This window comes from Astyanax mexicanus, chromosome 17, assembly GCF_023375975.1.
Source record: "Astyanax mexicanus isolate ESR-SI-001 chromosome 17, AstMex3_surface, whole genome shotgun sequence".
NCBI classification, from domain to species: Eukaryota; Metazoa; Chordata; class Actinopteri; order Characiformes; family Acestrorhamphidae; genus Astyanax; species Astyanax mexicanus.
Window position 1 is genome coordinate 6779477 of NC_064424.1, and position 15993 is coordinate 6795469.

At 34.7% G+C, this 15993-nt stretch overlaps 2 protein-coding genes across 2 annotated transcripts in view; both read right to left on the bottom strand.

The window, feature by feature from the left end:
* Positions 1 to 15993, bottom strand: part of gig2e (grass carp reovirus (GCRV)-induced gene 2e) — a 28652-nt gene that overhangs the window by 7106 nt on the left and 5553 nt on the right. The gene's annotated exons all lie outside the window — the stretch shown is intronic.
* LOC103038149 (uncharacterized) lies at positions 3704 to 11610 on the bottom strand. Its single transcript, XM_049466653.1, has 3 exons — positions 11469 to 11610; positions 7760 to 8232; positions 3704 to 4278 (listed from the first exon to the last, which is right to left on the bottom strand). Exons 2-3 carry the CDS (start codon positions 8217 to 8219, stop codon positions 3794 to 3796), a joined length of 945 nt encoding a protein of 314 aa, XP_049322610.1. The 5' UTR covers positions 8220 to 8232; positions 11469 to 11610; the 3' UTR covers positions 3704 to 3793.

The following is a 15993-nucleotide window of genomic DNA, read 5'->3' on the forward strand; positions in this document are numbered from 1 at the left end:
TGTTCTATAATCCTTGACACATACACAAATAATACATATGTTTTTATATATTCCAAAAAATATCTGACAAAAAAAATCATCAATTTTTTTTTTAATTCTCCATCTATTCAACTTCCATGAAATTACATTGTACTAATAGTTTGATGTCTTTTGTTAAAATAAAATCACCAGCTGTGCAAGGAAATTATTTGCATCTGTAAGTTGCTCACCTGTGTGATGAAACGTCCAACCTGACTGAGATCTGTCTGAGAACAGGTTTATAAAGCAAATACCTGGAAGGCGTGTCTTTATTTAAAAACCCTGAACTTTATGTTTCGTTTCTGGATTTAAGGTGTGTTCAGAAAAAAAATTGGTGAAAAGACAAGTCAATTAATTTTAGTTATTTATTGATTTATTGATTAAGTACAGTACTGGGCTACATAAAGAGTGTGGCGTGATGTGTACAGGTGTGATGAATCACAGTATAAACTGTGGTATATGTTTATACCCCTCGTCCAATCACAATCAGATTAATTCTATCTGTACAGAGAGATTTATCTGGATAGGGGTTTTATTGAAAAATGAGAAGCCGGAATGAAAACAAGCTGAAATGTAATAGGAGTAATGGGGCTATTTTTAAAATGTAAGGAGTAGAAAGTTCAGATAATTGTGTAAAAATGTAATAAGTCTTAGTAAAAAATGATCTGAATAATAATTACTACAGTAAAGTATAGATAACCGTTCTACATTTCTATGTAAGTAAGTAAACAAAGTATTCATACTTTATTACTTGACACCCCTGTCTGCTGCAGGATGCCATATGGAACCTGTATGCCTGCATGCCCAACCTCATGTAACTCATCTCATATCTAGGCTAGAGCCAAACAACATTTTTTTAAATTGAATAACCTTCCAAACAATTGTTTTACTCATAATTATTACAATCACACAAATAATGTTTCTCGGCCATATTTTAGCATTCTTTAGGCAAACTGTGCAGCTTGATTTAGGGCCTGTCAGTGTGTTTTTGTGTGGGTCAAAACGCTAAAAGGGCATGTGCTAATTCTCTTGATTAATAATAGGTGTTTTGGACATAACTGTGGTCACTCCATGGATACACCCCTATCTCTGCGGACACTGAACGACCAACTGACCCATCTGCCTACCGCCCGACCGACCATCCCACCGACCGACCGACCAACCAACCGACCGACCGACCGAACGACCAACCTACCTACCGACCGACCAACCGACCTGCCGACCGGCCGACCGACCTACCTACCAACCGACCGACCAACCTACCTACCGACCGACTGACCGACCAACCTACCTACCTACCGACCGACCAACTGACCGACCGACCTACCTACCGACCGACCAACCGACCTGCCGACCGGCCGACCGACCGACCGACTAACCAACCGACCGACCAACCTACCGACCAACCTACCGACTCACCTGCCTACAGCCCGCCCGACCATCCGACCGAGCAACCAACTGATCTACCGACTGACCAACCAACCGACCAACCTACCGACCGACCAACCAACCGAACTACCGACCAACCGACCTACCAATTTACCTCCGCACAGACCTACTGACCTACCTACCTACCGACTTACCTATCTACAGACCTACCTATCTACCGACCCACCTACCAACAGACCTACCTACCTACCTACCTACCTACCAACCTACTGATCTACCTACCAACCTACCTATCTACTGACCCACCTACCTACAGACCGACTGACCTACCTACCTACCTACCTACCAACCTACTGATTTACCTACCTACTGACCTACCTACCTACCTATCTACCGTCCCACCTACCGACCGACAGTGTTGGGCATGTTACTTTGAAAAAGTAATTAGTTATAGTTACTCGTTACTTCTCCAAAAAAGTAACTGAGTTACTAACGGAGTTACTCCACTATAAAAGTAATTAGTTACCAGTAAAAGTAACTATCGTGTTACTTTTTATTATTCGCCCGTCAAAAAAAGGAAATCAATTATGCATTTACTATTATTATTAGGAAAATAACAAAAAATAACAAACGAAAATAAACCCAAAATGTTGACAAAAATATAATCTAACGAATTTCAAAAAAATAAAACGAAATTCTCCACACAACCAAAGAAAATTACTAAAACTTGTAATACTGAAAAAAGCGGAAAAACGCGTCTGGGGATGAAATTTAACAAACCAAGCCACACTCAAAAGAAATATGTATATATAAAACAAAATAATGGACAAAAACAACAATTTAATGCCCGTTAAAATGGTATTAATATAACAGCTTCACCAAAAGAGAATAGAGCTTAGATCGTGCCCAAAAAATCCGACCCAGCCGGAGCCCGTGCACATTCTGCCCAAGCCCGAACCATAAACTGTCATTATGAGCCTGACCCGATCCGCCCCATAAACTGTCTGTTTTCGGGCTGATTGAATGAGCGAAATATAATCAGAATTATGTTAATTAACACTGTAACATAGAAGCATAGAACTATTATTTAATTTAAATGATTTTTAAGAACAGCTACACACAATGCTGCAAGTCAAACGCGGAGGCGTTCACGTGCGCCCAGAGCTACGTGATTACATTTTTCATTTTTATTATAGTTTAATTTTATTTTGTTTTTATTTTTTCTGTTCATTTTAGGGTGGGCTTGCTAGCGCAAGCGCTTTACACAAGAAGTAACGGACCACGAGGTGCCGTGCGCTGGGCACAACAACTCCCGCTGTACAACTCCGCTGTACAACAGCGCTTATAAATAAATTAAACACAAAAATGAGGGTATTCTATCAGTAATTTCAGTTCGTTTTAGTTAGTTTTATAAACACAAAATACAGTTCGAGATAGTTATGTTTTTCCTTTTAATTACCGTTTTTATTAGATTCAGTTAACACAAATGTTTTTCACTTTCAGTTTTCGCTATTTCCTTCGCTTTAGTGAATAATAATAATTGGTTACTTAGCAACATTGTGATTATCACACCAGAGCTTTATATAAAATAAAAATAGGAGCCTGATTTCGGGTCGGTCCTCAGGTCAGGTGGGATTCGGACAGAGAATCTAAGCTCTAAAATAGAAAGCAGCAGCACCACAAAAACCGGAGCTGCTAAAAAGAGCTTAACGTCCTTAATTCGGAACTTGGGTTGTCCACGGCAATCACTGAATTGATTAGAGCACGCAAATCGTCACAATTGTGCCTCACTTCACCACGCCAACCCACAGGCACAGCGGCCAGAAGCTCAAGTTCACCGGACAGAGGAGGGGTTAACCAGGGCAAAGCGAAGTAAAAAAAAAAGTTCATAGAGCTGCTAAAGTAGTAACGGGGTGTCGGAAATGGTAACGGCGTTATAGTTACAGTCATAGTAATTAGTTAGATTACTCGTTACTGAAAAAAAGTAACGGCGTTAGTTTTAACGCCGTTACTCCCAACACTGCCGACCGACCAAAAAACCTACCTACCTCATTGCACTGTGCACTATAGCAATCCATATCTGAGCAAACAGATGCACACACACTCGTATTTAAATATACCTGATAATTCACATGCGACAAGAATTAATTAGTTATTTTATTGGTGATGCAGAATTGAAGAAAAGCTCATTGCGATGTGTATTATTTTGTATAATTATTACTATAATATTTTTGTACAGTAAAAGACAAGTCAAAGACATTTTCAGTTCTTTATTGATTAATTTTTTATCTCCCAGACTGAGTACAGTACAGTGTATATTAAACTTAACATACAGTACATACTATAAGTCAGTGATGTATGAAACATTCTGCGGGTAACTGTGAGTTTACAGTATGCTACACCAGTGTGAAGGGGTTGGATAAATTGCATCAATAATCTGGATACGGTTGGGATCCCACACACAGTCTTCTTCAAGACCACTGGGAACCATGCCACAGTTCGGGGGACACCAGGCAGTGTCGTACCCGTGATCATGCCAGCTCTTCTGCAGTGGGTGACGCTGACGGTTAATTTTCTTAACCCTTCCTACATTAACTTTTACACGCAGGACGACTCTCTGGTTCTCAGGTAAATCCAGAGGGTATCTGCTGGCTTTATTAAGATCACGGCTGAGGTAAACGCCACGCCCCAGCATGCCCTTTTTAGATTGCTTAAATCCAGAAGCCATGATCTTCTCAGCAGCAGATCTAGAAGTACCGTGATACATCAGATACACTCCTTTATCTTTCGGCTTTGCGCGGCTTTCAAGACAAGGCACTTCTGGAGGACCCAAGTCATCTTCTGCCCACATGATGAAGCCCTCAGAGTGTGTTCAGATCACTGCTGGTGAGATTTTATTTTTTTATAAAACTGAGACAATAGATGTTGGTGTTCTATAATCATTAACACATACACACATAAATACAAATGTTTAGATCAGATATTCTACTTTGTAAAAGCAAAGTATTGACTAAATAAAATCACCAACATTAATTAGTCAAATTCTCCATCTATTCAACTTCCATGAAATTACATAGCATTTCTAATAGCTAACACACACCAGCTGTACAAGGAAATTATTTAAATCTGTAAGTTGCTCACCTGTGTGATAAAACGTGCAACCTGACTGAGATCTGTCTGAGAAAAGGTTTATAAAGCAAATACCTGGAAGGCGTGTCTTTATATTTTGGACCCTGAACTTTTTGTTTCGTTTGTTGCACAGGACAGTGCGACTGAACTGAATTTTACCACTCTGTGAAATTATCTGTTCATTTAACCTAAAACCTAAAAACTTGCATATAAGCAAACTTTGAAACCAATAAACACAAGTTAATCTATTTTATTATATTTATATATTTTAATTCCTCTCTGGTATGAACACTGTGGCCCCTATCCTGCACCTGTGCCATTAAAATAGCATCAAAGTTTAGAAATATATCTACTATTGATTTATTTTTGATTCTCCAAACTTACTCATCCAGATCCACTGATTTTTATGGGTAAGCAAATACTTTTTAGTTCTTTGTTGATTCACAGTTATAAGGCTTTGCCAGCTTTGCTTGTAAAGTGGTTCAATGTTATGGAGTTACACTCCAAGGATCACTCAGGAGATCTCACAGTTCTCAACAGCAGCCGATACTGCTGGATAAATTAGATCAATAACCCTTACACTGTCTTTATGATAACCTCTGAACTTTTTGTTTCATTTTTACCACTGTAAAACACAGCTAGCTGTTATCTGTTCAGGATCATGCCCTTTGCTTTGCCATGTAGGTAAAAGGGGGCCATAAACTTAACTTAAAAATTAACTTCCCACAGACAAGACTGAGTAAATTTTATAGGGCAGCAGAAGAAGCATTAGTGAGTGGTTTCTACAGTATATGCAGGGCTGCTTAAGGGTTTTTTTCAAGCTAAATTTAGTGTTTTCCTTATTCTGTTAATATAACATTTTACAGTGTTTTTCCTTATTATCAGCCCATTCAAAAAAGTTGCACTGACAGCCAGGAAGCTAGCTAACATAAACATTAGCCATATATTTTGATGCAAACCTACACAGTAAAATCTACAGTGTTAAAATCACAGTGTAAACATTTTGGACTCCCTGGACATTATCCTAACAACTCTCAGTGTTACAATTCACATAAAGTTGGAATTATTTGCCAGAGTTAACACATTTCAACTGTGTATTCTGTCTCACAAGCTCCAAATGTTGCCACATCCAAAGTTTGTCAGCTGTCATTTTCTTCGTGATTCAGAGATAGCATCAGGTGTGTCTTTTTTAGTGACATTAAATTTTTATTTTTATTTTTATTGTTTTTCCATATATAATCATTATTATTTTTTAAATTCTAAGTATTGTTTAGATGTATTTCCATTAATCCTATGGAATCCTTTTTGGGCTAATTCTTTTTTTCACAGCTCTAGTGTGTTTTTGCTAGCAAGCTAGCCTGCAACAGAGACTAATTTTGGTGCCATTTGTAGTAATACTCAAATAAGTAAGTCTCAGAATGCCTTTAGTTAGTTAGTTAGCAAGCTAGCTAACCTAACTAACGCTAGCTGCGGTGAAACGGGAAATTTCTCACAATAAACTGTCTAGCCAAGCTAGCTGAGGAGAAGAATCAACCTACATTCTCTTAAAGTACTAAACTGGCTCAGCTAGCTGATATAAAATATGTTAGCTAGCTGTTAGGTCGAAGACTTCTCACGAGTTAAACAAAAAGTGTGGGAAAGTGCGCTAGCGTTAGCTAGCTTTAACTTGGGTTAAATGGGGAACCTCTTGCAAGAAAAAGCTAGGTTAGCTAACCTAGCTAGCTAGCTATCTTTAGCTTACGTGAAATGGGCAACTTATAGCAAAAAAACAACCTAAAGTTAACTAGCTAGTTTTCTAACTGAGGTGAAATTGAAAAGTTTTTTCAGGAAACTAATGCTAGCTATCTAGCTAAAGGGCACGTTTTTTAAATTCTGCCGTTTGAAGTCCAAGCATGTAGGCCAGCTAGATAACTTCTGTAGTTACCATTTATGGTGGATTAATTTTTTTATGGTCCACCTTAAACTAAGCAATAGGTAAGTTGTGCGCTGCATTTAAAAATAGTCCTGTTGTACTCTATTCCAACTTGATTCATATCTATGAATGTGTTTAAATGTGATGCAATTTAATTAAAAATACCAAGAACCTGAACAATAAAAAAGGATACATTTTTGTCTTCCTATTTTATTTATTCATTAATACTAAGCTTTACACTTTAATACTGTGATTTTTTTTTGTAGTTTGTGTCCATATATACTCCAAACAGTGGAAAAATTAACACTTTAGGTGTTGCTAAAACACTAATGACCAACACTAGCATGAGTAAATGGTACACTGCACAGTGTCAGATTAACACTGAACATTTAACACTGCTATCAGTGTAATTTTTTTTACGGTTTGTAGTGTGTGACCATAGAGTACAGGTCAAAGGTTTGGACACACCTTCTTATTCGATGTGTTTTTGTTATTTTCATGACTATTTACATTGTAGATTCTCACTGAAGCATCAAAACTATGAATGAACACATGTGAAGTTTTATGTACTGAACAAAAAATAAGCTGAACCTCCACATTCACCGGACCTGAACCCAATCCAGATGGTTTGGGGTGAGCTGGAGCACAGAGTGAAGAAGGCAAAGGAGCAACAAGTGCTAATAAACACCTCTAGGAACTCCTTCCTTCAAGACTGTTGGAAATTTTTTTATTTCAGATGACCACCTCTTGAAGCTCATTGAGAGAATGATGCCGAGAGTGTGCAAAGCAGTAATCAGAGCAAAGGGTGGCTATTTTGAAGAAAATATAATATAATTTTTTTGTTGTTAAGTACATAAAACGTGTGTTCATTCATAGTTTTGATGCCTTCAGTGAGAATCTATAATGTAAATAGTCATGAAAATAAAGAAAACGCATTGATAAAGAGAAGGAGTGTCCAAACTTTTGGCCTGTACTGTATTTTGTTGTACGATTTGTACAAATAGGCCAACTGTATCCAGTGTAAATTATCACTTACTGCTGTCTTGTTGTTTTGGCTGTGGTGGTCTGGAATTGAGGTGTGTTTAGGTAAATATCTGGTGAAAAAGAAAAGTCAAGGATTTTTTTTTAGGTCTTTATTGAATTATTTTTGATTCTCCAGACTTACCACCATCCAGATCCACTGATTTTGATGGGTAAGCAAATCTTTTTTGTTTTTTTATTGATTCACAATTATCATTCTTTGCCAGCTTTGCTTGTAAAGTGGTTCAATGTTATGGAGTTACACTCCAAGAATCAGTCATGAGATCGCACAGTTCTCAACAGCAGCCGATACAGCAGGATAAATTAAACCAATAACCTGGATACGTTTTGGATCCCACACACAGTCTTCTTCCAGACCACTGGGAACCATGCCGCAGTTCGGAGGACACCAGGCTGTGTCGTACCCGTGATCGTGCCAGGTCGTCTGGAGTGGGTGACCTTGGTAATCAATTTTCTTCACTCTTCCAACATTTACTACGACCCTGAGAACAACTCTTTTAAGTACGAACTCATCCAGAGGGTATCTGCTGGCTTTGTTCAGATCTCGACTGAGATAAACTCCACGTCCCAGCATGCCGTCTGCAGAAGGTTTGAACCCGTGAGCCATGATTTGTGCAGCTGCAACAGCAGAGGTGCCGTGATACATCAGATACCTCTTCCCATCTGTTGGAGCTGAGAAGCTCCCGAGGGGCGGCACACCTGGTGGAGCCCGGTCATATTCCGCCAACATTGTGAAGCCTACCCTGGTGAAAAAAAAGTACATTAAATTACCCTGGTGAAAAAAAAAGTAAATTAAATTACTCTAGTAAAAAAAAAAAATTAAATTACCCTAGTGAAAAAAGTACATTAAATTACCCTAGTGAAAAAAAGTAAATTAAATTACCCTAGTGAAAAAAGTAAATTAAATTACCCTAGTGAAAAAAGTAAATTAAATTACCCTAGTGAAAAAAGTTAATTAAATTACCCTAGTGAAAAAAGTAAATTAAATTACTCTAGTAAAAAAAATAAATTAAATTACCCTAGTGAAAAAACGTAAATTAAATTACTCTAGTGAAAAAAAGTAAATTAAACAACTATAGTAAAAAAAAAAGTAAATTAAATTACTCTAGTGAAAAAAAGTAAATTAAACAACTATAGTAAAAAAAAAGTAAATTAAATTACTCTAGTGAAAAAAAGTAAATTAAATTACCCTAGTGAAAAAAGTAAATTAAATTACCCTAGTAAAAAAAAGTAAATTAAATTACCCCAGTAAAAAAAGTAAGTAAAATTACCCTAGTAAAAAAAAGTAAATTAAATTACTCTAGTTAAAAGCATTAATATTAAATTACCCTAGTGAAAAAAGTAAATTAAATTACCCTAGTTAAAAAAATTATAATTAAATTATCCTAGTGAAAAAAGTAAATAACATTTTCTTAGTGAAAAAAGTTAATTAAATTACCCTAGTGAAAAAAAGTAAATGAAATTAGCCTAGTTAAAAAAGTAAATTAATTTACCCTAGTAAAAAAAGGTAGGTTAAAAAATACTAAGCATTATTATGCTATAGTGCACTAAAGTGTTCTTGTAGCCACATTATTATTAATCAGTATATTTAAAGAGTGCTAAAATGCAAAAAAAAAACTTTTTTTGTACTGGAATTATACTGTATAAAAATACAAAAGTACAAAATTCGTAATTTATTTTAAATATATGTGATCTATTTACATTAGAGTACAAATATGTTTCTTGTTTTTGTCTTTTGTAAGAAGCACACTTCTAGTATACTTCGTTTGGTATAAAAATATATTTTAATACACTGTACTACAATTGTAAGCGTGTTACAAATTTAAGCATACTTATTTCCAATAAGTAATTTACAAGTATACTGAATTACATTAAACTAAAAGTGTACTTTATAGTAGTCTATATAGTAGTCTATATAAACATTTGATGAAATCATAATATTAATGTACTTTTAATATATTTTATGTACATAAATCTGTTAGTATATTTACAGCATAGTTAAACATTTCTCAATATGTTTTAAGTACAATTAAGTATATATTTTTTTTCACCAGGGTTGAAGAGTCGACTGGCACTGGCAAAGTTTAAAACCTATAAAAATATATATATATATATAAAGAGTAAAGAAAAGTTGGGTTGAGGTTGGAAGAAGCTGAACGATTTACAGACACCAATGCACAGTACTTCCAGTAGTGTGTGTTAACCAGAAGAAAGTAAACCCTAAACTGAGTACAGTATATTAATGCTATAATTAATTTACCTTCCATTTATCTGGAAATGATGTCACACACAATTATTGACACTCTACTTAAACATTCAGTTCCACTCTATAACAACGCTCCCTAATAACTGTGTCGTTATACTTTAATAATTCATGTAATAACAGAGCAAATTATTGGTGAAATACACACTGATTTAGATTTATTACAGTTATACAGGTTATGTTATTGCATATGTGCAACTTTTTGTGTAACAGGGTCCAGTATAGTGGATCTAGGATTTTTCTGAGTAAGGAGCCATCAAGGGGCCACACATACTTATATAAAATGTAAAAAAAAAAAGCTTACACATGGTTAGTTGTAAGCTGGGAAGATACTTGAATTGGATCAGGGCAAAACAATCTGATTGGGACATCCTTATTCATAACTTTATTACTGTCATTATTAACTACATAAAATAAGACCCTGTGGTACTCTGGTACCACTTTATAATAAGACTACCTTTATAAAGGGTTTATAAATAGTTTACAATTAGTTTATTAAAGGTTACTAATTAGGTTGTAAATGCCTTAAAAATTATTAATAATCAGTTATAACACCTACGTAGAAAGGGCAACAATGACCTGTTGTTTGTCAAATAGTGAACCCACAGCCGTCTATATTGTTGCCCTTTCTACGTATGTGTTATAACTGATTATTAATAATTAATCATGATTTTTTAAGGTATTTACAACCTAATTAGTAACTATTAATAAACTAATTGTAATGCATTTAGAAACACTTTATAAAGGTAGTCTTATTTTAAAGTGGTACCGGTACTCCATAATAAATCAAACTGTATATCAAACCAATCAACAACATGCTCTGCTCTTCTATTTATTAGCTATTTATAGGTTTATGTTTGAGTAAAATTATCATTGTTGTTTTATTCTATAAACTACGGACAACATTTCTTTCAAATTCCAAATAAAAATATTGTATCGTCATTTAGAGCATTTATTTGCAGAAAATGAGGAATCAATATTTGGTGGAATAAGCCTGGTTTTTAATCACAGCTTTCATGCATCTTGGCATGTTCCCCTCCACCAGTCTTACACACTGCTTTTGCAAAACTTCAAACCAAGCAGTTCAGTTTGGTGGTTTGATGGCTTGTGATCATCCATCTTCCTCTTGATTATATTCCAGAGGTTTTCAATTTGGTCAAGTCAAGTCAAGTCATTATCAACCGCTTTATCCATTAAGGGTCGCGGGGGGTGCTGGAGCCTATCCCAGCCGGCATCGGGCAGAAGGCAGGATACACCCTGGACAGGCTGCCAATCCATCGCAGGGCAGACAGACACAGACAGACAAACAGACACATGCACTCACACACTCACACCTATGGGGCAATTTGTTTTCAATTTGGTAAAATCAAATAAATTCATGATTTTTAAGTGGTCTCTTTTTTTACAGAGCTGTGCTTATTGTGCATTTTAATGCTTTGTAATGTATACATAAAACGTGTAAAACTTTTAACCACCAGCTTACAACAGATGCATGTATCTAATTGTAAACGTTGTAATTCTATTTTTGTATTTTTTCTTACTTCCCATAAATCAACTGTTCATTCTTGACGTTCTAGAAGCTCCTGCTCAAATAAGTTGCATAATATGAGTGTATGAGGATAAAAATGATCAATGGTTAAATGGTAGAGACGTCCAGATCTTCCAATATCAGAGTTTCTCACTCCAGATTCAAGAAAATAAGCAGAATGAACTCACCTCTGCTCCGATCAACCAGTCCTGACTGAGGTCTTTCTGAGATAGAGATTATAAAGGAAGTGTTAGGCAGTGAGTCTGTATGATAACCTCTTAACTTTTTGTTTCATTTTTACCACAGTAAAGCACAGCTGACTGTTCTCTGTTCAGGATCAGGCCCTCTGCTTTGGTATGTAGGTAAAAGGAGGTCATAAACTCAACTTAAAAATTAACTTCCCATAGACAAGACTCTGTAGCTTATGGGATTCATTTTAAAGGACAGCGGTAGAAACATAGGTGCATGTATTGGACAGTATATGTATATGCAGGGCCATTTCAAGGTATTTGAGGGGCCCCAAGCAAAATGTTGTGTTTTCCTTATTTTTCCAATTTCAGTGTTTAACCTTATTATCAGCCCGTTCTAAAAAAGTTTTAAAAAAGTCACTGTGCTATAATAGATAATATATCCCTGGTGAAAAAAAATATATATATTAAGAAATGTCTAAGTATGTTGTAAATAAAAGTTCATTAATATTATGCTTTCATCAAATGTTTAAAAGTAAACTTTGATCATACTTTTTAAAAAGTACAATATAGTGTATTTTAAATAAATAGACTAATATGAAGTAAACTTTTAGTCTAATGTAATTCAGTATACTTCTAAAATACTTATTTCCAAACATACATTTGTATATTTTTAGCAAAGTGTTTTAAAAACAGCTGTTACAGCAGTTCACTTAAAGTACAATGTATCATGTAACTTTTTAATTAATTAAATTAATTAAAATGTTGTAAAAATATGTTTTGGTACAACATTAATATAACAATGTATTTTAATGCTCTATAATTATAATTAGGAAAATATAAATATAAGTAAATTATAGGATACAGTGTTAAATAACACATTTAAATGTAAAAAATATATATATATATTAAGTAAATTTGTAACACGCTAATAATTGTAGTACAGTATATTAAAATATATTTTTTATACCTAACAAAGTATACCAAAATTGTGCTACTTACAAAAGACAGAAACAAGAAGCATATTTGTACTCTAATGTTAATATATTTAACATCAGTTCTTAGTAAATTATAGTGATACAGTTGTAAAACTCATTAAATGTATAATAATTTTACTGTAAGCATATTTCAAATATGGGGTTACATATATGAAGTAGTATAAAGTAGTTTAAATGTTACTTAATGTATATTTAAAATAGTTCCATTTTAGTACAGTTAAGTACACTTAGCACAATTTACGTCAGACTTTTGTACTAATTTTTATACAATTAAAGTTTAATAAGAAAAAAAAAAGGGTCGCAAAATTTTGAGGGAGAAAAAATATTTTTTCTGTGGTTGAATCTATATTATATTATATTATATTATATTATATTATATTAAATTATATTATAATGCCTCCTTTGTCTGTAGCTTGTAGTCTAACTGGGCATTTTTGAATCGAACCCACGAATAAATCATTAAATCCAGGTAGAGCTCTTGACATTAATGCTGCAAATCAATGAATTCCTGCAGATGATGCTCACAGTCTCAGCAATATGTCTCCACGTCTGTGCATTCTGTAATCAGGCTGTTACTGTGCCATACACACACCTGTACACAGGCCGGGAATTACAGCACAACACAATCCAGTGCAGGGGACGCCTGTGGTGTCTTTAATCACACCTGCACGTATTGTAAAGGAGACTCTGCGGTTAATATGCAGGTAACATTTAATATTATTTAATAATCAGGTGCTTCTAACCAAAACTGTTGCCGTTCATCTGGGCAAACTCTGGGGTGTGTCAGCTCGCAAATATATAAGTACCAGTCAAAACTTTAATGTTCAATGTTTTTCTTTATTTTTAAATGTAATTCATTTTCTACCATGTAGATTATATATATATACATATATGTGTATATATATATATGTATATACATATATGTGTATATATATATATATAATATATATACATAAAGGAACATATGTAATAACACATATGACCATGATCTATTAAAAAAAGTTTAATGTTTTAAAATAGATTAGATTTTTGATTATTTATTTAGTCATATGTATCTTTAGGAGTATTTTATCAATGCCAAAGTACATCCTTTTGTAATTTAAATATCAGAATATGTATAATGATATTGATTACAACACAGTTCTTCGTTTTTGTGGGAGTAATAGTGAATAAATACTGCATATTGCCAGTGTTGAATCGATATTTATGGATTGATTGAGCGCACTGTTTCAGGGAAGGAGTTGAGAAAGACATTCTTTAACCTTGTTCGTTAATTTTCACTTTGCGGAGCTGTTTGGGAAACACTCGCAGAACTTGTTCTTTACTCACGTCATTCGTTAGTTCGTTTGTTTGTTATCCGCTAAAATTAACCGTTTTCGGGAAATCCCACCCCTGATTAATAATGTGGCTACAAGAACACTTTAGTGCACCACACTCTAAAAAACAGCGGTACGATATGAGTACTTTTTTGTACTCGAAGGTACACTCTTTATAATTGTACCCACAAAGGTACAATATTGGTCTTTACGGGGTCAGATTTGTTCCCTCTGAAGTACAAAGTCATTTCTAACAGCAATAAGTACAAATTTGTACCATTTAACCAGCCAAAGGGTACATTCAGTATTCTGTATCACTGTACTAATGAACAGTATATATTTAAATTGCACATTTTTTATTTGAAAGCCAGACAATTTTGTATCATCAAGTTTTTGAGCCATATTTAGTTGATGATAATGTTTATAATCTTTATGATCTTTACTGCCACAAAAACCATGGGTACAAAAAAGGACTTTCACTGAAAGGTACTTTTTTGTGCCTCAATATAAGGTACAGCCCCAGCGACAAGCTTTGTATTCTTTTAAGTACAAATCTGTACTTATATTTCTTAGAGTGTATAGCATAATAATGCTGAGTATACTTTAATCTGATTTTACACTAGGGATAGTTTCTATTATAATGGCAGATGTTGTAATTTTAAGCAAAAAAAAAAAAAAACACAGGTAAGAAAGGTATGAATTATTTATTGGATTACACAATTCCAGTACATAAGATGTACGGCAATTCTTAAGGTCAAACCAAGCGCACATTCATTTCTCTGCAGAATGAATCGAATAATTCTTGTCTGTACTGAAGGTATGCTCGCCTAAACTCCTCACGGTCTATAAAAAGGATCCCTGGTGGAGCAGGAAGGGCCACAAATGGACCATAATCGAATCTTGATGGAACATGTTCGACCCTTGAGCTTTTCTTTGTCTTAAATATTTCAATCATCAGAATGCGCTTTGGATCCCGCACACAGTATTCTTCACAACCACTCTTAACCATGCCGCAGTTCGGGGGACACCAGGCACTGTCGTACCCGTGATCGTGCCAGCTCGTCTGCTGTGGGTGACCTTTGCGGTCAATTGTGATCACTTTTCCAACATTAACCTTCACACGCAGAACAGCTGTATCACCGGTTTCACCTATTGGATATCTTTCAGCTTTTTTGATATCGGGACTGAGGTAAACACCTGCCCCCAGCATGCCTTTCTTAGATGGTTTAAAACCAGAAGCTTTGATCCTCCTAGCAGCGATTAGAGTAGTACCGTGGTACATCCACATTTCTTTTCCGTCTTCAGGCTCTGCAGAGCTTCCAGTAGCTGAATTATCTTTTGCAGCCATGATGAAGTCAAAGGAGTCACTGAAAAGAGAGCGGTGATGCAAAAAATGACAAAAAAATATAATGTTTAAATATAAAGAGAGCACTTCAGTTTCTGAATCAGTTTCTCTGATTTTGCTATTTATAGGTTTATGTTTGAGAAAAATGAACATTGTTGTTTTATTCTATAAACTACAGACAACATTTCTCCCAAATTCCCCAAAACATATTGTCATTTAGAGCATTTATTTGCAGAAAATGAGAAATGATTGAAATAACAAAAAAGATGCAGAACTTTCAGACCTCAAATAATGCAAAGAAAATCTGAAATGGTGAAATAACCCTGGTTTTTAATAACAGTTTTCATGCATCTTGGCATGTTCTCCTCCACCAGTCTTACACACTGCTTTTTGATAACTTTATCCTCCTCTCCTGGTGCAAAGATTCACACAGTTCAGCTTGGTTTGATGTCTTGTGATAATCATCTTCCTCTTGAATATATTCCAGAAGTTTTCAATTTGGTAAAATTAAAGAAACTCATTATTCTTATGTTGACTGTTATTTTTTTCCAGAGCTGTATATGGGTTGCAGGAATGGTAACAGAGGCACACTGATGCCATTTATTATATTATTATATAATATTTTGCACTCAGGAACACTATTGCTTTTAATATATATATAAAAACAGAAAAAAGACTGCTGCTTTAAGCAGAATTATGTAGACATGTTATTTAATGTTCTTTTATGCCTTAAATCAGTGTTTTTTTTCCCTCTCATAGTTCATTTCTACTAAATGTACACTTCATATTTAACAATCATGCAGGTTATATTAATAAAATATAATTTATTTCATACAAAATCTTATATTATGTTGTGAATGATGGCA

What these genes read in the sequence shown, in the direction of transcription:
- LOC103038149 (XM_049466653.1), bottom strand. Translation starts at nt 8,219, where the DNA reads ATGTTGGCGGAATATGACCGGGCTCCACCAGGTGTGCCGCCCCTCGGG. An exon ending in ATCGGCTGCTGTTGAGAACT is followed by an intron (nt 4,279 to 7,759) that starts GTGCGATCTCAT and finishes CAGTGATCTGAA; the next exon opens with CACACTCTGAGGGCTTCATC.